At 42.5% G+C, this 25947-nt stretch overlaps 2 protein-coding genes across 2 annotated transcripts in view; one reads left to right on the forward strand and one right to left on the reverse strand.

Annotated features, from left to right (window-relative positions):
- The window catches only part of LOC145417781 (uncharacterized), an 80904-nt gene extending 61198 nt beyond the window's left edge, over positions 1 to 19706 (reverse strand). Inside the window, exon 1 of the mRNA XM_080286388.1 lies at positions 19618 to 19706. The gene's annotated coding sequence lies outside the window, so the exon portion shown is untranslated. The remainder of the gene's footprint in view (positions 1 to 19617) is intronic.
- A 6068-nt stretch (positions 19707 to 25774) lies between these two features.
- Positions 25775 to 25947, forward strand: part of trbd (ubiquitin thioesterase trabid) — a 153605-nt gene continuing 153432 nt past the window's right edge. Inside the window, exon 1 of the mRNA XM_080286386.1 lies at positions 25775 to 25947. This exon is cut by the window's right edge and continues 1085 nt beyond it. Within this exon, the coding sequence (XP_080142512.1) occupies positions 25775 to 25947 (173 nt within the window).

Consider the following 25947-nt stretch of genomic DNA (forward strand, 5'->3'; position numbering starts at 1 on the left):
TGGTTTATAACATCTATACAAACACAAAAAAAATTGATTTTGGTGATTTCTGTACGTATTTTTGTGAAGACAAAAGGTGCCAGCGGCGTATTTTCTTTATCGCTGGGGTTGTGATGGGTAACTATTATCAACTTTGACGGGCCATAGCTCGGTAACTATTCAGTCAAGGAGGGTGGGGTTTACATTTCCAGGTGTGTAAATTCAAGCTCTATAAATCAGGCACAAAACTTTTAACCTTTGAGAAAGTCGAAAAATAGGCCTGTTTTTGCGTCCTGGGGGGGAGTTGAGGATGGAGAATTGCGTACCCTTAGGGTTAACCGGAATATGACACAGTACCGTAATTTCCCTGCCATGATCAGCCTGTCTCTACTCTCAACTAAAATTTTTTTTTGCTTTTTTTTTCTCTCATGTTGACTCATTCATCTAAGTTCATCAATATAAACATATTTAACATTTATTTCATCGATTCTGGTAAAGTTCTGTTGCAAAAATTAGGGTTTTCCTGAATTTTCAAGTTTGGTAATATATATATATATTTTTAACTCATGCTGACCCCTACACCTAGTTTCATCAACACAAGCATATTTTACATTGATTTCATTTATTTTGGTAAGGTTTTCTGGTAAAAATTAGGTTTTTGCAGAATTTTTCCAGTTTGGATTTTTTTTTTGCCTTTTTTTTTTTTTTTTTTTTTTTTTTATTAACTCTCATGTTGACCCCTACACCTAGTTTCATCAACAGAAACATATTTTATATTGATTTCATTGATTTTGGTAAGGTTCTCCGAGGAAAATTAGGTTTTTGCTGATTTTTCCATTGACTCTCTTACCACCAGGGGTGGACGTTTAAAATCTTTGACGGGTAGTTTTGTGGCAACAATTAGGCCTACAGAACTGAGATTGACATTTTCAAGAGTGTAAATTCAAGCGCTTCAAATCTGTAAGAAAAAATTTTACCTTAGTAAAAGCTGAAAAATTTACCCCGAATTCCAGCTAAGGTGAAACATACTGTAGCTTCAGAAAATGCGGTCCTTAGGAGTTAATTACACAGACATATCCTTGTGGCCAGTGGGAGTGCCCATCATCCGCTCTAGTTTGAAGTAACTCAACACTGAGCGACATGCCAAATGATTTCCTGTAAACCAGGAAATAATTTAATACGCTGGATGGTAACCTTATAACCAACCAACACGTTCTCTACATGTCAACAAGTGGGTTGGGGGTTAGTGTCCCTCCCCAGAAAACAAACTACAAATACATGCAAGAAGCCTCAGATCAGGATGGACCAAGAGGTGACGATCAAGGACTGGACAAAGGACACTACAAATTGCAACACTGAATGTAAGGGTGTGAATGATGAGGTGAAACAGAAAGAGATTGTCCACATATTTAAGGGTGCAAAAACGGAGATACAGTACATGGATTAACTGAGACTACATGGAAAGGTGAGAGTGTGAGAGAGTGGGAGTATGGATGGGGTATGTGCTTGGGAGTTGGTGAGAGTGCAAGGGCAAAAGACTGTGTACCAGTAGGTATTGTTGCCTCCAAGAGATGGAAGGAGAACATAAGAGAGAATGGATCAGGTGGTTCAAGGATTGTGTGGGTAAGATTGAAAGTGGAAATACACGTGGGCGATTGTGTGTGTGTGTATGCGCCAACACAAGATCATGCAAGCAGAGTGAAAGAAGAGTTCTGGGCAAATGTGGATGCATGCATGGAAAAGTTTGGGAGGAAAGAGAGAGTTTTTGATTGGAGATATGAATGGAAAAGTAGGGAATGTGCAGGTGAGTGGAGTAGTTGGTGAGTGAGGTGTGCCTGCAGAAATGGATGCAAACAGCAGTGCTCTAGTGGACATTTGTGCGAGGAGGGAGTTGGTGACAGCCAATACCCTCTTTAGACACAAAATGATTCACAGGTATATGTAGCGAGTGATGAGAAGGGTGGATTATGAACTGAATGAATGGAAGGTGATGACTGATTATGTGTGTATGAATGATACTGTGTAATGGATGCAAGAGCATACAGAGGTTTGGGAAGTGGATGTTCTGACTACCATGTGGTGGTGGTGAAATTCTAGGTTCAAATGCAATGGAGGAATAGAAGGAGGAAAGGACAGGAAGAAGTAGTCCATACAAGGAGGGTGGAGATGTTGCAAGTGGATGGAAAAAAGGCAGAATATAAGAGGGAAGTGAAGGTGCAATTTGGTAAATATAATTTGGAGCAGATGGGGGAGGTGTAAGGTATGTGCAAGATATTCACAGATGAAATCTGTGTAGCATGTGAGGTGGTGTGTGGGGTGAAGAGAAAACAAAAGGGGGTGCAAGGAACAGCATGGTGGAATGAAGAGGCGAGACAAGCTCTGGCACAATAGAAAAAAGCATATAGTGAGTGGATGGGAAGCTTGGACCTGGAGGAAGTTGACTGACGAAAGAGAGTTATATGCAGAGAAGAAGGGAAAGGTGAAAAGATTAGTAAGACACAGTAAGAAGAGAGTGGACAAGGAATTTGGAACGAATTTGAGTGTAAAGTGGAGGGAATGTAAGAAAATGTTCTGGAAGGAGGTAAAGAGAGTTAGACAGGGGTGATAAAGAAGTTAGTCGGGGAATGAAAGATAAAAATGGTAGATTACTAGTGGAGAAGGGAGAAAAAGTGAGCAGATGGAGAGAGCAATTTAAGGAACCGCTGGAAACATAGAATGAACCTAATGCAAGAATAAGTGGGTAAAGAATGGCTGGGAGACGAAGGGTGGTGAGAAGGGAGGAAAAGATCAGTAGGATGGAGGTATGGAAGCAAAGAAGAAAGTCAAAATGGGGAAAGCCCCAGGCACTGATGGAGTGTGTGGTACAACGCTGAAGCATGGGGAACAGACAGTAGGAGACTGGATGTGAAAGATGTGCAGACTGGCCTGGAAGGTAGATAAAGTCCCACAGGACTGGAAGTCAGGTATAATTATTCCTTTGTATAAAGGAAAAGGGGGTGCTCACCATCCACTCACTCGATGTAGTGCTGCTGTCGGGTGTCTGCCCTTTCCTCTCCTCCATCATTGATTCCTTCCATCCTCTTCTGTCATCCTTACCTTCATTCTTTCCTTGTCCTTCTGCCTACGGGTAACTTTACACTCCCTCTTCTGCCTTTCTTTCCTTCATTCTTTCCTCTTCCTTCTGCCTGTGGGTGACTCTACACTGACTGACAAGCCAAATGGTTTCCTGTACACCAGGAAACCATTTACTACACTGGGTGGTAACCATATAACCAAATTCTGGCGCCTGGTGGTTTAGTGGGTAATTATTGCGCTCCAATCAGATTGAGCCGGTGAAGGTTTATATCCAAGGGGTGGTTGGGGTTGATTGCTCATGTAAAGCCACTCAGGGATGAGTGAGGCTGGTCACTCTCAGCTTAAATGTCGGGACCAACTGCCTAGCCCCGGGCTCCTACCCTCCTCGTGGGGCAACGTAGGATTGGATGATGGACAGATAAAGGAAAAGGGGAAAAAGATGTGTGTAGTAATATGGGGGAATTTGTATTCTTAGTGTAATAGGAAAAGTATATGGCAGGGTACTTAATGACAGAGTTACGGAAATAACAAAGGAATCAGTTGGAGAAGAACAGGGAGGTTTTAAGAAGGGCGGAGGTTGTGTAGGTCAGATATTCATCCTCATGTCTTTAGTGGAAAGGTTTCTAGAGCAGGGAAAAAAGTTGTATGTGGTCTTCATGGATTTGGAGAACACATATTACAGAGTGGATGGACAATGAATGTGGAAAATGTTAAGAATATATGAAGTAAGTGGAAAGTTGAATGCGGTGAAGAGTACACATGAGGGCGTCAGCTGCAACGTGTGTGGACAGTGAACTGGGCGAACATTTTTATCTGAATGTTGGATTGAAACAAGGATGTGTCATGCCTCCATGGTTGTTCAGTCTGCATATGGATGGGGTTATAAAAGAGATACAAGGTAGTGAAGTGGATGCTGGAGTTGCCCTTATGAGAGAGGGCAGCATTTGGAAACTACCGTACCTGTATTGTTGTTTCCAGATGATACTGTATTGTTAATTGAAGATTACAGGAAACTGCAAGGTGTGGTGATTGAGTCTAGGAGAGTGTGTAAGAAACAGAATCTAAAGGTGAATTTCGGGCAGAGTAAAGTTATGGTCTTCAAGATGATGGATGATGAGGAATGGAAAATGTGAGCACATTTAAGTACATGGGTAGTGTGATGAGTAAGGATGGAAGTTTGGAAGATGAAGTGTTTGAAAGGGCAAAACAAGGAAGAAAGGCTGCTGGTTCTTTGAAAGCAGTGATAAGAAATAGGGAAGTAAGCAAGGAAATAAAAAAGTCGTTGCATGATAGTGCTGTGATACCAACTCTAATGTATGGAAGTGAAGCTTGGACCTTGTTGGAAGGACATAATTCAAGAGTGAGAGCAGTGGAAATCAGTTATTTGAGTGGAGCATGTGGTGTTACATGGAGAGAAAGAGACTGGCAAATGAGGAAATGAAGGGAGCATTGTGGTTTGGATGTGAATGTGAGAGAAAACATTGGGAGAAATACACTGACGTGGTCTGGCCAGCACAGTACAGCACAGCATTGTGCTGTGAAGAATATGTATGAAGGAGTTAGGGCTACTGTGCTAGTGGAGGGTGAGCTGAGTGAGTTTTTTTATCTAAATGTGAGACTGAAACAAGGATGTGTGATGTCACCGTGGCAGTTTAATATACACATGGATAGGGTTGTAAAGGAGGTGCAAGGTAGGGCAGTGATGTGGGGGTGGCTCTAATGAATGAGGGTGAGATGTGGAAGATTCCAGTGTTGCTTACTGCTGAGGATACAGTATTGTTGAATGACGATGAATGGGGGTTGCAAGGTTTAGCAAATGAATTTGGGACAGTGTGTAAGAAGAGGAAACTGAAAGTTAATGTAAACAAGAGTAAAGTTATGGTGTTTAAGAGGAATGAAGTCACAGAATGCACAGTGAGGATGAATGGTGAGGATATGGAGAGTGTGAGTGCTTTCAAGTACTTGCGTAGTGTGATGAGCAAGGATGGAAGTTTGGGGGATGAAGTGCTTGAAAGGGTACTATAGCAGGGAAGGAAGATTGTTAATTAACTGAAAGCGGTGATGAGAAATAAGGAGGTGAGTATACAAGTTAGGAAGTCACTGCATAACAGTATAGTGATCCCTACCCTGATGTATGGAAACGAGGCAATGACCTTGCTAGAGGGGAACAAGTCAAGAGTGAGCGCAGTGGCAATGAGTTACCTGACAGGAACATGTGGCGTGACATGGAGGGACAGGTTGATGCATGAGGAAGTGAAGGAGTGTTGTGGGGTAGATGTGGATGTGATCGAGAAAATTAGGAGAGTACACTGAGGTCGTCTGGAAATGTGGAGAGAATGGAGAATGAATGAGGGAAGGGGAGACTGAGGATGAGGTGGAGGGATGGAGTTGAGAGGTATACGAGGGAGGGGGGGAGTGAGTTGGGGGGAGGGCAGCCAAATGGTGGGTGACAGAGTGACTTGGAGGCATTTTGTCTGCAGCCACCCTTTGCGGGATCAGGGCGTCGGTCTATATAGATAGATAGATGGGTTTGGCCACGTGGAGAGGATGTACAGCGAGTGACCGACGAGTGTTTATGAGATGAAGGGGGATGCTGAGGATGAGATGGAGGGACAGAGTGGAGAGGTATACGTGAGAGAGAGATGTGAGCTGGAGGGAGAGCAGTGAAATGGTGGGGGACAGGGTGACATAGAGGTAATTTGTTTGTGTCCATCTCATACGGCATTAATGCGCCTCTTTATAGATACAGATAATCAATAACTGGATGAATCTGAAAGACTTGAAAATTGGGGGGAATCTCAGGGTCAAAATTATTACAGGTTATCCCTTAATTCATGCGAACTTTTTTCACGCGATTTCGGTTATCCACGAATTTTTCGTACAATAATTAAAACAAAATTATAGTATTCAAATAAGTAATTTCAATATACAAGAGAAATAAATAAAGTATAAAAAATGCCTACCTGCTGTCCGTGTGCACACATATATGTATGTGTGCGTGTGTGTATGTGTGTGTGTATGTGTGTGTGGGAGCGGAACGGTCGAACCATGCATGACTTGCAAATCGTTATTTGTGGCTTATTTTTCTGCCTTCCAGTAATTGCTTGCCTTGTCTGTCAACATGGGGCATAAGCGCAGTGCTAGTGATGCATGTGGTAACACACCAAAACTGACTTGTAAGGTGATGTTGGTGACAGAGAAAGTTAAAGTGTTGGACAAACTTCAGGGAGGAATGTCGGCGACAATTCTCTGTCAGGATGATTCCCCGTCATTTATTTACATACCAGTTTATTTAGCAAGTACAGTACACTAGTTTTTTACTTATATGAGTTATAAAATCCCCCTGAAAATTAGTTATTAAAGTATTAATTAATCAATAATAAGTATATTAATAGAACGACGGGGAATTGTCCATGTTTTGACGGTGAATTGACTTGATGGTGAACTGTCTCAGAACCGTATGTTTGGGGTGAGTCAACTGTTCATACAATAAAGAAGGAGAACGTAGAATGAGGGAGACAGTGAGGGCTAGTGAACCAGACTGCCAAAGTGTCTCCACCTACGCCTGTGAATTGTCTTGTAACTGCATGTTTGGGGTGAATGAGTCAACTGTTCATACAATAAAGAAGGCAGAATGTAGCATACGGGAGGCAGTGAGGGCTAGTGCACCAGACTGCTGAAGTGTCTCCACCTACGCCTGTGCTTGTCAGGTTTCAGTTTTAAATTTGTTACATTTTTGTTGTTTTTAATACTTTAAGCTAGTTTATAAGGTGTATGTAGTGCATAAACAGTATTATTCAGATGTAATATACGTATAGACATGCGTAATTATGTGCACACAAGGGCAGAACATATACACAAATTTACCACAGACGCGAAGGGTCTGAGAACCTAACCCTCGCGTGAATTAAGGGCTTACCTGTATTATTTTTTTTTTCTTTAATGCAAGGAAGAAGGAACCAAAGGCCAGGAGACCGCAAACCGCTCCTTCGTTTTCGTTTTTCGTTTTTAAAGGCTCCAACATGCTTGCATGTGTCGCCCTTGGTCACCTAATGGCGGCTCTCCACGCTGCATGATCCATTGCAGCCTCCCTGTTCAGTCCCTTAATCCTAAGGTCACACTTAATGACCTCGTCCCATGTCTTTCTCGGTCTACCTCTCATAACCCCACCCCCAATATTAACACTTCTCACCTTCCTCACCCAATCATCATCCCCCATCCTCTCCACATGTCCAAACCACCTCAATCTACCTCTCCTCATCACAACACCAATACACTCCAGTCCCATTCTACCTCTCAACTCTTCCATTGTAAACCCAGCCCCTCCAGGCCTTGGACGCAGGGACGCACTGCACATCCACCTAATCATTGTCATTTCTGTACGTCTGAGCCGGCGAATGTCTTCCTCCTTCACTGCCCAGGTCTCACTGCCATACAGCATTACACTCCTAACACATGCTGCATACAAAGACCCCTTAGCACGTAGGGAGAGCCCTCTCAATGTCAGGAGAGGCAAGAGCTCCCTGAACTTCTTCTAACCACTTCTCACCCTAGCCATAGAGCTAGCTCCAGCCCCACCTCCAGCACACAACATGTCTCCCAAATAACAAAACTCTTCCACACACTCAAGACATTCACCAGCAAGTTCAATCCTTTCACGTCTGACGATCTCCACCTGCTCACCCCGGCAAGCCGTACACATAAAATCAGCATTATCTCGCAGTCTACCTCTGATACCACTACATCTCTTATGCACCCATTTATCACACACACCGCACAAGATGGAATTACTTCCCACGCCCTTGTGGCAAACTGCACATGGCCACTCTCCCTCGTCTTTGACAGTACCGCCACCAACCCTAGATATCATCACTTTTGTTTTATCTGCATTTACCCTTAAACCCTTTTGCTCCATACCATCTCTCCACCTCCTAAACCTTTCCTCTGCCTCCCTTTCATTCTCTGCAATCAACACCAAATCATCAGCATACAACAACTCCCACAGGAGTCCGTTTCTAAAGTCATGTGAAAGGGCTTCAAGTACCATGATAAACAACAAGGGACTCAAGACTGACCCCTGATGCACACCAACATTCATGGAAAACTCATCACTCAAATCTCCATTCACTCTCACCTGGGTGTGAGCACCCACATACATGGCCATAACCACCCTAACCAGCCACTCCTCCAAGCCAAGCTTTCTCATTGCCCACTTCACCACCTCTCTAGGGACTCTGTCAAAGGCCTTTTCCAAATCAACAAAAACAAAATAAAGATCCCTTCTCCTACCAAAATATTTTTCCTGAAGCTGTCGAACAATGAATATGGCATCAGTGGTCCCCCTACCTGGCATAAACCCAAACTGCATCTCATCAATATTCACTCTTTCTCTAATCATACCTTCTAAAACTCTCTCCATTACCTTCATTATCTGATCTAAAAGCTTTATACCTCTATAATTTCCTCTTTCCAGGGCATCACCCTTCCCTTTATACACATTTACAATTACACTCTTCAGCCAATCATCTGGGACAACACACTCATAAATAATCCTATTTAACAGGTCAGTGACTAAACTCACCCCTATATCGCCTGAGGCCTTCAACATTTCGGCAGTCAACCCAGACACACCTGCTGCCTTCCCCACCCTCATCCTGCCTATTGCCTCACTCACAGTAGCAGCATCAATCAAAGACCAAAGGCCAGACACTGGATCTGCTGGCTCCAAACCTTCCCTGTCCCAGTCAAACTCCTCATTCAACAACCGGTTATAATGCTCTCTCCATGCATCTTTAATATCCTCACTGTTCATAACTACCCTTCCTTCATCATTCTTCACACACTGCTCACCTATGATATTCCGATAATCCCTCTTCACCTGACCTGCCACCCTAAATATATTTTTCCTTTCCCCATGATTTAGGTTATCAAGTAATTGTCTCTGTGACTCAGACTTTGCCCTGTATACCTCTCTCCTAGCCCTACGCTTGGCAGCCAAATATTCCTCTTTGCTACCACACTTCTTCCATTCCCGGAAAAGCCTTCTTTTCTCCTTAATTGCAGCTTCTACACCCTCATCCCACCACCAAGTTACTTTATGTCTTGGTGGTCCTCTTGTCCAGCCGCATGTTACATCAGTAACTCTCAAGAAATTGTTCTTCAGGGCTCTGTACTGTTCATTAACGCCTCTGTCTACAGCTCCCTGTTCAGCCACCACTCTCCTAAACTCGCTATAGAAGGCATCCCTTACTACTTGGTTTTTCAGCTTCCATATTTTCCTCCTAGGTACATAAGTCTTCTTTTTCATCACTTGTTCTTTAAGCACCATATCACAAATCAATAGTTTGTGCTGCTGCACACACTCCTCACTTCCTATAACTTTAACATCCCTCACTAACCTCCTATCGGCCCTCCTAACCAGAAAATAATCTATCTGACTGCTATTTCCCCCAGACTCATACGTAATTAACCTACTGTCTCTTTTCCTAAAATATGTGTTGCACACAATCATATCCGTTGCCTCCCCAAACTCGAGTATCCTTTCCCCTTCTGCATTCCTTAGACCATATGCACATCCCCCATGCACTCCTTCATAACCTTGTGCTGCTTCACCTACATGACCATTTAAGTCCCCTCCCAAAATCACTATCTCATCATCCCGCATACCTCCTACTACACGTATTAAATCATCCCAAAATCTATCTTTCTCTGATTCATCCAATCCTGCCTGTGGAGCATATGCCGATATAATCACAGCTATCTTTCTTCCCAACAGAATTTTCACTACCAATATCCTATCGCTTATTCTCAAAACATTCATAACATATTCCAACCATTTCTCCGCAACCATCACACCAACACCTCCATATCCGTCTGTCCCCCTCTGCCAAAACAACTTATAGCAACAGTCCTTCCCAACAATCTTTCTGGCTGATCCACCCCTGTACCGGACTTCCTGCAAACATGCCACATCCACCCACCTCCTACTGAATGCCTCAACGACTTCCCCTGCTCTTCCCCTCAAACTTCCCACATTCCATGAACCCACCCTCATCCCCATGGGTGATTTACTGTCCTCAGGCTTGCTTTGAAACCTTTTTTGTTTTGTCATCTTCAGTATTAATAAATGGGGACAGACACAGCACAGGTCCCACTCACTGCACAATCCCAGGTCCAGGCAATGGATCTGGGACCCCTAGCCCACCAGCTTACCAGTGGCTGTGGTAGTGGCCTCGGGGCACCCTGCCAGGACAGCTGCAGGGACACCCTCCAAGCGTGTCTTGGCACTGCAACTATCCCGCCATTATACACCCACTGATAGAGCAGCCTCCTGGGGCGCTACTCCCAGGTTCCAAGAAAAAAAAACAAAAACAATACAAAAGAGACCCAAATTCAAGATCCGTTCATTTTGAGATGCCTAGACACATTGCATTTGAAAGACTGGAGATCATAGGAAGTTGGAAATACAGACAGAGGGAATCAGTTCCAAAGCTGACCTGTTGCATAAATGAAGGACTGGGAGTAAATGGTTAACTCTTGCATTTGAGAGTTGGACAGAAATGAGATGAGAGTTTGTTGCTAATCAGGTGCTACGCGCCTGTTGTAATGGTGGAGGGATGCAAGCAGACAGTTCAGTGGATCAGTGACCACTGAAGTAGCGACAGAAAAGAGATAAAGATGCAACAGTGCGGTGAAGAGACAGAGGTTGAAGGGAGCCAGTTAATGAGACAAAAAGCCTCTGACTCCACCCTATTGAGAAGAGCTGTATGTGGGGAGCCTCCCCACACGAGAATTGTACTCTACACAGGGGTAAATAAAATCCGTGTACAGAGTTAACAACTGTGCATGGGTAAAGAAGGTACAGAGTTGGCTTAGCACACCTAATCTCTTGGAAGCAGATTTTACAAGGGATGTAATATGATCTTTCCAAGATAAGTCCTGAGCAAATAAAACCCCAAGCACATTCAAGGATGGTGCAGGATTGAGCTGGATATTTTTAAACATTTGCAGGTACTCCTGTGGAAGATTTTGTCGGGTTGATAGGTGTAAGAACTGAGTCTTTGATTCATTAAAAACAACAAGATTATTTTTACCCCAGTCAGAGATATGAGCCAAGTCAGACATTAGGCGTGCCATAGCCTCCTCCCTTGTTTGTTGAAGAAACTGCTGAAATGGCCGTTGAAGGAACCGAATGGAATGGTGAAGGGTGGAATCATCAGCATATGAGTGGATAGGGTTAGATGTACAGCTAAGAATGTCATTGATGAATAAAAGGAAGAGAGTTGGTGACTGGACAGAGCCCTGAGAAACACCACTGTTGATAGATCTAGGAGAAGAACAATGGCCGCCTACAACAGCAGCTATAGAATGACCAGAAAGGAAGCTATAAATGATGGCACAGATAGAAGGGCAGAAACCATAAGAGGGCAGTTTGGAAATTAAAGATTTATGCCAGACTCGATCGAAAGCCTTTGAGATGTCAATTGGTTATACACTGTTAAGAAGCAAGATTTGCCAGTCAGGTAGCCGAGATCTTTCTCGATGTTTCTTGTACCGTAGGTTTCAGTACGAGTCAGAGTTGCCAGTTTGCCTGCTGTTTGTGAGCGTAGTTGTTTCATAAGTTGTACATTAATTTCTGTGCTCTTTTTCTCAATAATGTTTTATTTATGCAACTGTTTGTTAATTATGCAATTTAAGTCAGTATGCTAAATAATTTACAGTGTTATGTAATGTAGGAAAACTCTGGCATGTTTTGATGTCTCTAGTTGGTAACTGTTGTTGTTAGGGGCTGCTGCAGGACCAGCATGTCCTAGAATGTTGGAGAAGTAGATCATTCTAGTACAATGCAAGCTCATATAAGGATGGATAAGAGATTAGAACAAGTTTAGTCAATTTTGGTTCCGTCTGAGTGTAGTGCAGTGTCAAACAGTGACGTGTTATTGAAGTTTGTACATCATCGGTACTTGTGAAAAACTGTTAAGTGTTGTCAAGCATTAAGTGTAATTGCAATTAAGGTAAATTTTTACAAGTTGCCAATACATTCCCCACTTAGTGTAATATATTTTTCTGGTAGTTTTTGATGCGATTCGAATGTTTTTGACCTTCAGTTTTGTCGGAAATGCCTCATTTCCCCTCTTTTCCAATCCTGAACTTTGACTGGACAAGTAGGTGAAATCAAGCATGTTCCGAAAAAAATGAAGTAAAAAGCAACTCAAATCACATAAAAAAAACACCAGAAAAATACAGTCAGTCCTCGTAAATCGCGGCAATTTGGGTCTGGACCACTGCCGTGATTTATAAATAATAACTCATGTGTGAAAAATTAATTTGGGTCTGGACTTTGGCCAACTCGCCCCCACAGCACCCTACCTACACCTATCTAGGCACCATCAAACACAATCATATAAATTTAGGAATATTCAGTGCATGTATTAAAGGATCTCACCTTAATCCTATGACAAAACTGCTTAAGTGAATGGAGTGGGGTGGAGTTGGGAAGAACTTAAAACCTCTCAGCACTTATTCTTCTCAATCTCATTCACCAGCTTTGAAAACTTCTCTCCCTTCTCAACACGACAAATGAGCTCCAAATGTTGACTGTACGACAACAGCGGCAGCTTCTTGATGCCATACTGCTTTGAGCGCTTCATTGGGGGGTCGGGAGGGGCCATGGCAGGTAGGAGGCGGGGGGAAGTTGCACAAAAAAGGCAGGTAACTCTCGTACTCCACGGCAACAGCCTGTAGTGTGCGGACTGGCGGGACAAGAACAACAACAACATGGCCGCATTAGTATGCACACTTGCCACCAGGGATGCGTGGTGATTGGTTGTTGGGTCGCAATTTTCAATTTGAATGCCGCGGTTTACGATTCTCCTCGGAGAAGGCCCACTTCGGTGCCTAGGTCTGCGATTTTCGTGACTTAACAGTGATTTAAGGGTGCCGGCAATCTGACAGCCACTTAGCCGTGATTTATGAACACACGATTTACGAGGATTGACTGTACAGTATACTGCAACACTGGTTAACAGAACGGAATGGATGAAACCTAACCAAATGGATGTAACGTAACCTCACCAGACACACTAAACCTAACCTATCCTAGCCCTTAACCCGTGCCGTCCCGGCAACGTGAATTAACGCGGCAACATTGCAAGGTCCCTAATTTGCACAATTTTCAATTTTCGCGAGTGATTTCGCGAGTGATTTTTGGCATGTATACACGGGACACCTTCCTCTATTCCTCTACTAGATGCCAAGCAGGAACAATGCCTTACACCGCATAATCTCCCCCCCCCCGCACGCCATTGTCTCGGCAATTCACCTGTTACCAGTGACCTGGTCAATAAAGACATTCAGGGCCAGAGTGATTCCCCAATCGATGACAATGTGGAGGACAAAGTTTACACAGCATCTGAGGAAGAATCAGTCAGAAATGATGATCAGGTAATGTGGGAAAGAAAAGGTCATGAATGGTGATGAGTTAGTGAGTGAAACAATGCTTATAATGCCTATATTACTGTTTGAAAACCAATATACTGTACTCTTGTACTACGTATAAATTCGTACCAAGTAAATAAATAAATACTGTTTATGAGTGGATAAAATAGTTACCCTCCCATAGAACTCGTTTTCTTTGGTGCCAGCCTGTTAGAAAACCCAGTCAGGTAAGGAAGTACACGTACCTAAAACGCATTTTTTAAACCTCAGGTGAGCGATTTCTCTATGAATTTTCGGTTTCTCACCAAAAGCGGATGTTTGGGCCAAAAAAAAAAAAAAAAAAGGTCCAAAAACGTCGGGATGGGGCGGGTTAAACAGTACACCAGGGTCTGTGAGACCCGGCTACTTTTTGCCACTTACTGGTTCAGCAACTACTATATGCCAGGGACCCCTGTCCTTCCCAATAGCTTCCTAAGTTTGGATGCCCATGCTAAAGGTGGCTGTGTGGTTTTCCAGGTCTCCTTCTGTTTTGGTGTATAACACACTAAAATCGTGGTCGGGTCTGTGAGACCCAGGTGTCCTGGATAAGGGGGGGTTGAAATTTACTGTTGTGTGATGCAAATTTTTTTACCCTGTGAATTGCCCTCTCCACACCACGAAGACCCTTCATGCCACTAGCTTTGACAGCAGTGTGAGCATCATTGTGTTGTTTCTTTTCTTATGGGGTCCGTGTAAACAGAAGTGGTACAGATTTTTTTCAAAAATTTGCCAAAAATGCTTTAAATATGTTAATTTTAATTGTATATTCATTATTGCATAGTAAACTGAACCAATTTACTATGCAATAATGAATATAATGTAGTTTGGTCAAAGATTCAGTATATAAAACACAAGTATTTTTATTTATTTTTTCTATTTGGTGGGTCTGTGACACCCAGGTGTCCTAATGGTGTATAGGCGCAACTAGGTGTACTGTTTCAGGGCTAGGGGAATACGTAACGTAACCTCACCAAACACACTAAACCTAACCCAACATACCTAACCTATCCTAGGGGAATGCTTACCCTAGGATGGTCCAGGATGATGGTCGTCTGGGTCGTCATCGTCCTCCAGGGGTAGGCCTACTGGGATAGCAGCCACAGTACCAGGTCGTTCACTTGGCCGATCTGACTGCGTTGGTTATAGTATAGTGTGGTTGCAGCAACGAGGAAGTGGTGTAGCGTCTGCTCAGCGTTGGCGAGAAGAAACAGATACCTAGAGAAGTACTGTTCAAAATATTCAGTCCGTTGTCCAGGATGCTTCGACCACTGCTTTACATCACGCTACAGTCTTTCAATGGTCTGCGTATTGATGGTCGAGTTGTCTGGGTCCACAAATGCCTCCTTGTGGTTTATCACGCGATGCGTGCACCCCTCGTCCACCAACTGTCGATAGGCAGCCCAACCGTCACTGTTAATGATGCTATCTGGCCGAAAGAATTTTTTGATAATCAGTACAAGGGTTGCTTCATTCCTATCAAGTACTTGATCCCCTTTCACTAAAGGCACCAAGAAAAACTTCTTTTCGACCCTTTCAATCCCTCCGAAAAGCCACACGTCCCTTAGGTTTCTCCCACGATCATATTTTGCTCTCACAGAGAAATGTCTCGTCAATCTCGATAGCAACGCTAAGTCCCCCAATGGGTGGCTGGTTCTGTAGCCATGAAAGGGTCACTTCTGAGCAAAAGCTTCACCAATCCACACTCGTTTTTATCGACCACTTCAAACGTGATAATAACATCGTGGTTCCAGAACTTTTGAATCCAGTGGTTTATGAACAATATAATTTGTCACGCATGAAGGTGTGTGTTGTCCAAAAAAGTTCCTTTGTAGTCAGAAGCACAAAAACTACACTGTACCCGTTTTTTGGTTTTTGCGTACTTTTGTACTGACCACAGTATATACCACTGATCTCTGTCTTTTCTAAATTTACACAATTCCTGACAGTCTGGGCAAAAAACTTCCGAAGGTAATACACCATATCTTGTAAGAAACTCAATAGCCTCCTCAAGTTCCGAGTGGAAACGCTTAATCACCCATAAATAATCAATATCACACCCGGAACACACAGCACATCTTTCTTCTTCAGAGGCCATACCAAGAAGGATTTGAATTTTCCATCCACAAGGAATCAAAGACCGCTTCAAATTCATTGGCAGAATACCATCACATGACCTAAAGTAGGCCTATGAGTGGGTGATACAGACATAAGAGACGCATGAGCAGTCGAAGGGAAGAGAAACACACGTATGAACACATGCATTTTTAACATGGACTGGCGGAGCAAAGGTCCAAGGTACGTATTTTTTGGAATTTTAAATTACCGTAAATGTACTGGAAGAGGCTCTCTCCTAAGCGTGTGTCTCCAGGCTTCTCAATTCCTCACTATTGTTATAACCCAGATGGTGGTCACATGTAGTGGATATCTTTTCCTTATAACTAAATTTCTGTCTCTGATATTTCCAAAATTTATCCAGACATGCTTCAAACCTCTCCACACTGCCTGCTCCTACCACCCATTCCAGTAATTCACTCCAATTATTTACCACCCGGTGTGGGAATGAATATCTCCTCAGGTCCAGGTTTGCTCTGTTCTTGTATATCCTCTTGCTGTTGCCTTCCTTCCTCAACTGAAATACCCCACACGTGCAGTCCTCATCGTATACACTGCTGATGACCTTGAAGGTCTCAATCATATCTTCACAGAACCTCCGGAATGTTAATGATGGCAGGTCTAGCTTTTTCAAGTGCTCCTCATTGGATAGATCCTTCAATCCTGGTACCATCTTGGTGGCCCTTCTTTGAACACTCTCCAGTGCTTCAATGTCCTTCACTAGGTACAAGTAAGGACTCCATATTTGGTTAGCATATTCTAAATGTGAATGCATTAGGGCAGTGTTGAGACCTTTAAAGGTTGTTTGGTCCAAATGGACAAAGATCCTTCTAATGATCCCCACAATCCTGTTTTCCTTGTTAATTTTTTCAGCTAAGTTATCGAAAAACTTCAGTCTGTCATCTATCAACACCCCTATATCTTTTTCTGCTTAGGTCCTGCTTATTTGTGTTTGCAAGTGGTATCCTTTATCTTCCGCTCTAGTTCTCCCTATCCTCATGTACTTGGTCTTCTCAAGATGATAAAGCAGCCTCCATTTTTTGGTTCACTTTTGCGTTCATATAGGTCTTCTTGAAGCTTTTGGCAGTCCTCCTCGTTCTCTATTTCCCTCATAATTTTTGTATCATCAGCTTACAGGTAGATTTCACTATCGCTTTTCACAATTTCTGGGAGGTCATTTACAAACAGGACAAACAATAGAGGCCAGAGCACCGATCCTTGTGGCACCCCACGGGTGATATTTTTCCAGCCCGATGAGATACCATTCACAATAACTTTCTGTCTTCTGCCTGACAAGAAGCTTTTGATCCATCTAAGGTAACTGCCCTCGATCCTATAGCTCGCCACCTTTTCAAGAAGTCTCCTATGAGGTACTCGATCAAAGGCTTTTATAAAATCGCAATATACCACGTCCACAGCCTTCTTGGAAACTACAGCCTCAGTCCAACAATCCAATACTTTAATCAACTGTAACACAGTTGACCTTCCCGAGACAAAGCCAAACTGCTTATTACTAAATAGATGACTTTTCTTCATGTGATCTATTATTGTTTCTCTTAACAAAGATTCCATAATCTTGCATACCGGTATCACACTAGTTAAGCTTACAGGTCTGTAGTTTCTGAGCTCCCTTATATCTCCTTTCTTGTATACAGCTGTCACATATGCAAGCTGCCAGTCATCTGGTATTTCCCCCTCTTGAAATGAACTTTCAAATAATACCTGTAAGGGATCAAGTAGTTCCTCTATCACTTCTTTCAGTATCCTTGGGTGAATTTCGTCTGGTCCAGGAGATTTGTTTCTTTTTAGTTTACTTAATATCTTTCGGATTTTGTCCTTAGATATGTCAATACTAGAGAGAGCCGGTATGGTACATCTTTAGGTTAGAGTCTTGGAACTTCATCAGTCTCAGTTATGAATACTTGTGAAAAATAAAAATTAAATTCATTATCTCAGAAAATATCAATTTCCAAATGGGATTATGGGGGTTCATCATGATCCTTAGGGAATATGCTATACGTTAATGGTGCTAAAATTCCTGAACTGCATATTGGCAACGTGTAAAATAATACTACAATTAGTAAAGTGTGTACAGCTCCAGTACTTGTGAGAATAGTGAAGTGAAGTTGGAAAGCAGGTATTATTTTACAAGTGCACAGGGATTTGGAATCTCAATTTTACTCTTACAGATATCTAAATCTCACCACTGCGAACATTTTGAACCCTAGAAACAACTTCCGCAAATGAATATTAACGCGAAAAGATTTTTGAAAATTTTCCGAAAAATTACTCTCTACATAGTCTGGCGATACGTGAGACCCATCGCGGATGCACTGTGGTCCTGTCTCGCGTGTGTCTACCATCACGTCACGGTTCACGTGACTTATGGGTGGGGCTAAAGCATGTGTCTACTGTTACGTCACGCGCTATCTGCTCATGCGTGAAGTTCAAACTGATACAACCGGCACGCAAATTTGAATTTCAGATACGTTAGGGTCCCGCAGGATTTGAAAGTCAGTTCGTCTCCAGCCACGACCAGTGAAGCCTGCAAAATTACTGTAAGTACTTTAGGAGCTGTAAACTGGTGAGTAAAGGCATTATTTCTTATTTACACCCAGTTAGGTTAGGTTAGATGAGGTTTGGTTAATGTCAGGGGGGGTCTGGGGGGCAAAGCCCCCCAGTTAGAAAGCACGGCCAGGGCTGGGGGGTCTGGGGGGCCAAGCCCCCCAGTTAGCAAACACGGACTCCCTAAGAAGCTTAAAATTTAATTTTTCCGAAGGATTTTAGTGTTTTCGGTTTGAATTTGATAACAGTTTCAGTCGGAAATCACTCGTTTTTACGTGTTTTCCCCACCCAAAACCCCGCTTTCCCACAGGTCCCCCATTGTTCTTGGCACGGAAAAATATAATTTTATGGCTTAGCTAAGTTTAGCTTAGAAGATAATGGTTTGCTGGTGACAGCGGGCAGGCGATTGTTGGTGCGAGGCGGTGGGGAGTAGGCCAGACGGCCCGGCACGCAGCGGCCTGGCTGGTGAAACCAAGGTATTTATGATGGTTTTTGATGTGCTGTGAATTATTCTGACCTTCATTTCTATCGCAAATCAATATATTATGTGATTTCCCCCACCCAAAAACCCCGGGTTCGCCCATCTCCCCCATTCTTGTGGGGGGAAGGGGGGTGGGGGATATCTTGAAATATACTGATTTGCGGCAGAAAAGAAGGTCAGATTCGTTCAAAACACATCAAAAACTATCAGAAATACCTTGGTTTCACCAAAAAAGACGTCCCTGTGCACTTGTAAAAAATTACCGGAAAGCATTAAGCATAACCATTTGGAAAATAAAGACAGTCAGCTTTAAGAAGCCAGTGTTTATTCACAACGCCTCAGCTGATCTTGTGTACTGTATGTCTGAAGGCTGACCATAGGAAGACCAACTCACTGGGCAACATCCTTCCTGTACTGTACTACCATACTGATGTTGGAGCCTGTGGCAGGGCAGGACAGGGATGCAACAGCACAAATCATGTTGGTCAAATTACACTTTGTGGCAACCACAGAATCTTGGTATTTGAAATTAGCTAGGTTACCAAGCTGAATTCACAGGCTCAATAACCTCTCTCTTCAAGATACAAAAACGTAGGAAACTGTATATTTACCGCAATTTCAGTTTGCTATTCTTTATTTCTTGGATTGGTGGTTAAAGGAGATTATTCAGCCTGCGCTGGTTAAATACCTTGGAGGAGTATTCCAAACCCTCTGCTGTAAATGTTACCACCCCGTGTGAACAATGAGCAATGTCACAAAGGTTACTCTATCACAATATTGTAATCACCCTGGTAGGACGCAATAACCTAATGTCAATTTACAATCACTTCCCCGCTTCAACAAACATATGCAGATTTGTCATAGGTATACTGCAACCAACTATAAACTAAAAAAAAAAATGTAATTTATGGGAAATATATAATACTCACACGACTGAGAAAGGGGACCCCCGAGTCCAAAAAGGATGTTAATGGTAATAGAGCGTAGTCCCCCTTGTGGCCAAAACAAGACCCTCAACACCTGCGTTTCGACCACGACCCCGGCTTCAGCTTCAGTAGTAATATGTATCCCATAGTGTATATTGCTATTATAGCATATTTTTATCATTGTCATTATTATTTAAAAATCCATTCAATTAAAAAATTATTTTATGGTTATTCATTACATGAATAGCCGTCGCTGAGGAAACTATTTCATATTTGTAATAGTACTGTGGTTATTTCCAGTCACCTGAGTTCATAATATTTTCAATATTAGATGATCATAGAGTCAGAAACACATGGAAGCATCCGAATGCATATTCTGTTGCTAGGTAGGTACAACGTAAGTGCCTGCAAAAGATAAAAGCAGATACCACCAACTTAATTGTATGCAGCTGCCTATCTGCTAATTTAATTACATATAATAAAGTAACTCCCAAGAACAGAAATTTGAAATATATATTTTTTGGATGTTGTAGTCTCATTACTCAAGCACGCGAGGTAGTGCTTGCAACTAGACATCCTAAAGTAAATTTTACTTAAAGACACATTGATTTTGCAACAGAAATTAACCCTAATACATTATATATGCTGAATCTCATTTTTATGCTTCTATGGGTTTATTTTATTTTTTAGATAGGTATTTTCTTCACTCCAGGTTAGGTTGTTTACCAACAGAGGGCTGTGACGTCACGACAGAGAAATCTCAGGGTCGTCTGTTCTTAATGTGGTATTTTGGTATGTTACGAACTATATAGATATCACATCTACGGTTATCCCTCTTCGTGTGTGTTTTGGAAATCTGCGGATCGTACTGTGTAAATTTCACAAAGTATCCGTCACGGCTTCATCCTACTCTGAAGAAGGAAAAAAGTTGAAAAGAAATTTTATTTGCTGGAGGACATTTTACTTATTTTATCAGTTATTGTGCTGTGAGGACTGAGTTATGCTACCACTGCTGTGGTTTTTAAGCTCTAAATCATGCTTATACCCTTTAACATAATAGCTGGGCCATTGTCAGGCCGTTTCACATTTTCCTTCTTATGGACTCTCATGGAGAGAGAATTTATTGTAGGAAATTGGTAGTCAGGTTATCTGTTTTAATGTCTTTATAGCACATGCTTTGATAATGTATGAATGAATGTGTAGTATAGGTTGCAACTGTAGTAATCATTTAGGGGAAGTTTTCAGTTTGTCTATACTACAGTAACTCTTAAGTAGCCTACATGATCAGTTGTATCCTGCTTATAGCAGTGGTGGTTTTCCAACTTAATACATTTACTAAAAAGGTTAAAGTGATTCTAATATGTTCGCATCTGTTAGGTACAATGTATTTACTATGTGTAAAGTAACCTTGTAATGATTTAGTTTACATGAAAAGCAACCCCATCATCCATCGGTTTTCAAACCCATGAGATTAAGTAGGGCTTTGATGATCAGGAAAAAGGGGAGGTGGATTAAACCATGATATGTGAAACTTTACCACATCTAACCTAACCAATATAACAATGAAACTGACATCAATAGGACCTGAGCTGGGTATCTTGTACCAGTAAATGGTTAGATAAAAGGCCCAGAACAAATCTAACCAGTCTATCAGTGACAGCCACGTTCTTCAGACCCAACCTGGCATCCTTCGGACTTAGTTGTATTCTTTAAACCTAACATTGTCATCCATCAGACCAGACCTTTATAAGAAATGGTGAAAGATTTTCAGACGTAATGTAGGCAGATTATGCAGTTTTGCTCGATGATACTACATGAGAGCTATGCCAGCTGGAGCTGAATTTTTTTTCATGTGAGCATTATGCTTTTGCAATGAAGTAATAAGGTGGTAGGTAGTGGCATCCATCATCCATTCAATTGATGTAGTGCCGCCTATTTCTTCCTTTACCTTTACCATTCTTTTTCTGTGTTTGCCTTCCTCTCTTCCCATCTTTCCTGTCACCTTTTATTACTCTTCTTTCCTTTTTTTTGCTTTCAGGTGGCTTTACATTAAGTGACTAGCCTAATGGTTTCGTATAAGCTAGGAAACCATTTACAGGGCTGGGCGGTAACCATATAAGCAACCCATACGTGTTCCCAATGTGTCAACAAGTAGATTGGCAGAGGGTTAGTGCCCCTCCTTGTAGAACAACCAACTCAAAGACAAATGGCCACCCCTTACGAGATTATGGCAGTTGGCTTTAGATATGGTAGCTAGATATGGCACTGTAGATAGATAGTAAAGTAATGGTCATTAAAGGGGAAGGTAACTGTGATCTGCCAGTGAAAGAAGAGACTTGAATTGGTGAGGGAAAAGAGGCAAATGTGCAAAGGATTAGAAGCAGATTGCATGGAAAGAAAGTGACTGGTACAATGAAGGCCTTGATATTGAACAGAGATCTGATTTGAGTTTGGAGGCAGCGAGATAGGTATTTTAATGCCCACATCAATGCATGAGTGTAATACTTTGTTGTGACAGAACAAAGTCACGAGTAAGAGTAGTGGCACAGTTTATGAGGAATGCTTGTTGAATGAGAAGGATAAGAAATAATGTGATACTTAGAAGATGTTGGCAAAGGACTAAAGAGAATGTGGTTAGAAAGTTTGATTTCATTGAGGGAATGGATGTTGGTAGTGGTGAAAAGAGTATAGATAGATAATATAGTGAGTTTGAAGGTGGGAGGAGGCATGGAACAGCTAGAAGGGGGATAGATATTGTAGCCTGTATGACTGTGTGAGAAAGGGAGGTACCACACTGAGGTTGATGAGACTAGGGAACTGACCTTGGATTGGATGAACAGTTTAACAGAAAGAGCATGACAAAGATTTGGCTTTTTTTTTTTGGGGGGGGGGTAATGATGGATGGACTCAGGTAGATAATATTAAATGCATCAATAAACAAAAATAGATGCCAAAAAAAAGTGTGCATATGGTAATGCCTGTGAGGTAGAATTGGGAGTAAGATGGCTTGAATGGTAAGTGAGTGTGTTTCCCATTTTATTGGGCATATTGTTGACTAGTTTTCCCTTTGTTGTATTTCCTCGCCAAACCCTGCCTTACCTCATCCAGAGGTAAGAAGTAGAGGTTGGGGTGATGATGATGAATAATGATGATGATCTGGGGTTCTGAAGAGGTTTATGGACCCCCATCATTCTAAGTGAGTATGGCTGTGGCTGAGAAGAGATGTGCATATGAAGTGTGGCTGCAGAGGTATAAGGAAAAGAGGAATAGGGTGAGAAGGGCTGTGCTTGATGCTAAAGTGGCAGCAGATGAGAGGTGGGGTAGGTGGCTGACTGAGAATTTTCAACAGAATAAGAAAATGTTCTGGAAGGAGGTAAAAAGGGTGCGAAAGGGAGAGTCTGGGAAGGAAGAGCGTGTAAAAGCAGAGGATGGAAGGATGTTAATTGAGATGGATGCAGTAAGGAAGAGATGAGCAGAGTATTTTGAAAGATTGTTAAATGTGGAGGAGGAAAGGGTGGCTGAGATTGTGGCGGATGGAAGGGTGCAAGGAATAAATGTGTTGAGAGAGTTGAATAATTCTTTGATCACAAAGGAGGAAGTGTAGGAGGCAGTAAAGGAGATGAAAAAAGGGAAAGCTGCAGGTATGGATGGGTGTGCTGTGGAACGCCTGAAGGGTGGTGGAGCGACTATTGTTGACTGGTTAGTAAGATTGTTGAATATGTGCTTTGTGAAAGGTATGGTGCCAGTTGACTGGGCAAGTGCTTGTGTGGTCCGGTTGTATAAAGGCAAGGGTGATAAGTATGAATGTACAGGTATTAGCTTTAGGGGTATAAGTCTGTTGAGTGTTGTAGGTAAGGTGTATGGCAGAGTGTTAATTAAGAGAGAGAGGGTACAGAGGGAGTGATTGGTGATGAGCAGTGCGACTTTAGGAGAGGGATGGGATGTGTGGATCAGGTGTTTGCTGTGAGACAAGTGTGTGAAAAGTATTTAGTGACAGGCAAGGATGTGTTTTGGGCATTCATGGATTTAGAGAAAGCATACGTTAGAATTGGTAAGGAGGCTTTGTGGACTGTTTTAAGATTGTATGGACTTGATGGTAGGTTACTAAAAAGGGTGAAAAGTTATGTAAATAGTAGAGCGTGTGTAAGAGTGGGAAATACTGTGAGTGATTGGTTTCCCATGAGAGTGGGGCTGCGGCAGGGATGTGTGATGTCGCCTTGGTTGTTTAATATTTTTATGGATGGTGTTGTAGGAGAGGTGAATGTGAGAGTTTTAGGTGGAGGTCTGAGTCTGGTGAATGTTGTTGGCAGAGAGTGGAATCTGAAGCAGCTGCTGTTTGCAGATGGTACTGCACTGGTGGCATATTCAGAGGAGAGATTGAGACAGTTGGTAGAGGAGTTTGGAAGGGTGTGTGAAAGGAGGAAATTGAAATTAAATGAGAATAAGAGTAAAGTGATGAATTATACGAGGTCGGTAAATGGTAGGGGGATGAATATAGCTTTGAATGGTGAGTTGCTTGAGGAGGTAGAATGTTTTAAGTATTTACGGTGAAATGTTGATGTGGATGGAAGAATAGATGCAGAAGTGAAGTTTAGAATGAATGAAATAGGAAAGGTACTGGGAGGAATGAAAAAAGTGTTTAGATGTTGTTCACTTAGAATGGATGTAAAGAGAAGGTTGTATGAGGGTGTTGTGGTACCTACTTCATCATATGGGGCTGAAACATGGAATATGGGTGTAGCAGTGAGGAAAAGTTTGAATGTAATGGAGATGAGGTGTCAGAGGAGTATGTGTGGAGTGACGCATATGGATCAAGAGAGAAATGATGAAGTGCGAAGGAGAACCAAAGTTGTTCGGGAGATGGCTGATCGAGTTGAGCAGAGGGTGTTGCGATCGTTTGGGCACATGGAGTGAATGGATAATGAGCGATTGGTGAAAAAGATAACAAGATCTGATGTGAGAGGTGTAAGGCTGAGAGGGAGACCACGAATGGGATGGATGGACAGTGTGAAGAAAGCGTTGGATGCGAGAGGGATGTCTGTTGAGCAAGGAAGAGTGGCTGTGCGTGACAGAAATAAATGGAGAGAAATTGTGAATGAATAAATGATGATGCAGCCCTGAGAGGATATTCTCCCGCATTTGGTCTGATCAACTAATCAGGTCAGGTGCGGGTAAGGGGATGGGTCTATTATGATGTGACAGGGGTAAACCAGCTCTGCTGTCGGGCCCTGCCGCAGATGTCACTGATTGCACTGTGCAGTTGACCCTCTTGCTGTGTGGTGTGGTGACGATCTGTCCGTTCTCCCCTTTGGGACTAAGATGCGAATGAATGTGTTTGAATGGATGAGTAAATGAGGAGTGTGTCGTCCTGTCTCGGCTACCTCCCTTTCCTTGGGAGAAGCAGCCTAGGTATATAGATAGTTAGATCATTCTGAGGGCATCATTTGCAGCTTTTTCTTGCTGCTGTAAGTTTATTTTATTCAACTTATGAGAGCATCATTAATTTTGGAGAAGTTAGTGAAGGCTATACCTGTATCTAGTGCCTCCAGCACTGTTACAGCAGCTACAAAGGTTGGGCCTTGCTGATAGCATGGAAAGTAGGAGACCACATTACTTCAAAATTCAAACTGAAAATGGAAACTCGATTGTGTAGTGATAACCAAGGCTGTTTTATGCTCTGGCTGTTTTATGCTTTCTTGGAAAAAGTGTCAGCTGGTTCTGTCTGTTCTCTTACACATTTATGTGGAAGGCCCATGAGGTTATTCAGTGAAGAACATGATACAGTAGATGTGTTCATGAAGTTTTACCTTACGATAGTCTGTTTAGGGTACTGGTACAGTAGTCAACTATGTACTATTTTCCTAATAGCTACTGTTTACGTTTTACTAAAGTTGCACTTTTCATGTTTCAGATCTGAAGACTAGGATATATGAAATAGTACAATGGTGTTAAGATAGTTATCAGTTTTTGGACTCTGAAGGCACACCTGCCAAAATGGTTGTGTGGTGATTGAAAATCAGGCCCCAGATTGGGGCTGCTAATAACTGGTATTGATCCAGTTTCAGTCCAGCAGAGCGCATCTTAATTAAAATCCCACATGGCTTATCAATGAGACTGTAGAACTCAAACTGGGTTGTGGTCTTGGAGGCTGTGTGGCATCATGAGTGATGGAGGCAGTAAATGGTCATGTGGGAGGTGTACCTATCTCAATTATGCCAGTGCCATACGCTGCACCATGTGTACGGTGCCCAGGCCACCACACCTCATAGTGGAGAGTGGTGCAGACATCTACCAGTTAGCACCCCCTTCATCTGTGCCCAGACCTGCAGAAGG

This window comes from Coenobita brevimanus, chromosome 111, assembly GCF_032717465.1.
Source record: "Coenobita brevimanus isolate Jiangsu-jjx chromosome 111, ASM3271746v2, whole genome shotgun sequence".
Classification (NCBI taxonomy): Eukaryota; Metazoa; Arthropoda; class Malacostraca; order Decapoda; family Coenobitidae; genus Coenobita; species Coenobita brevimanus.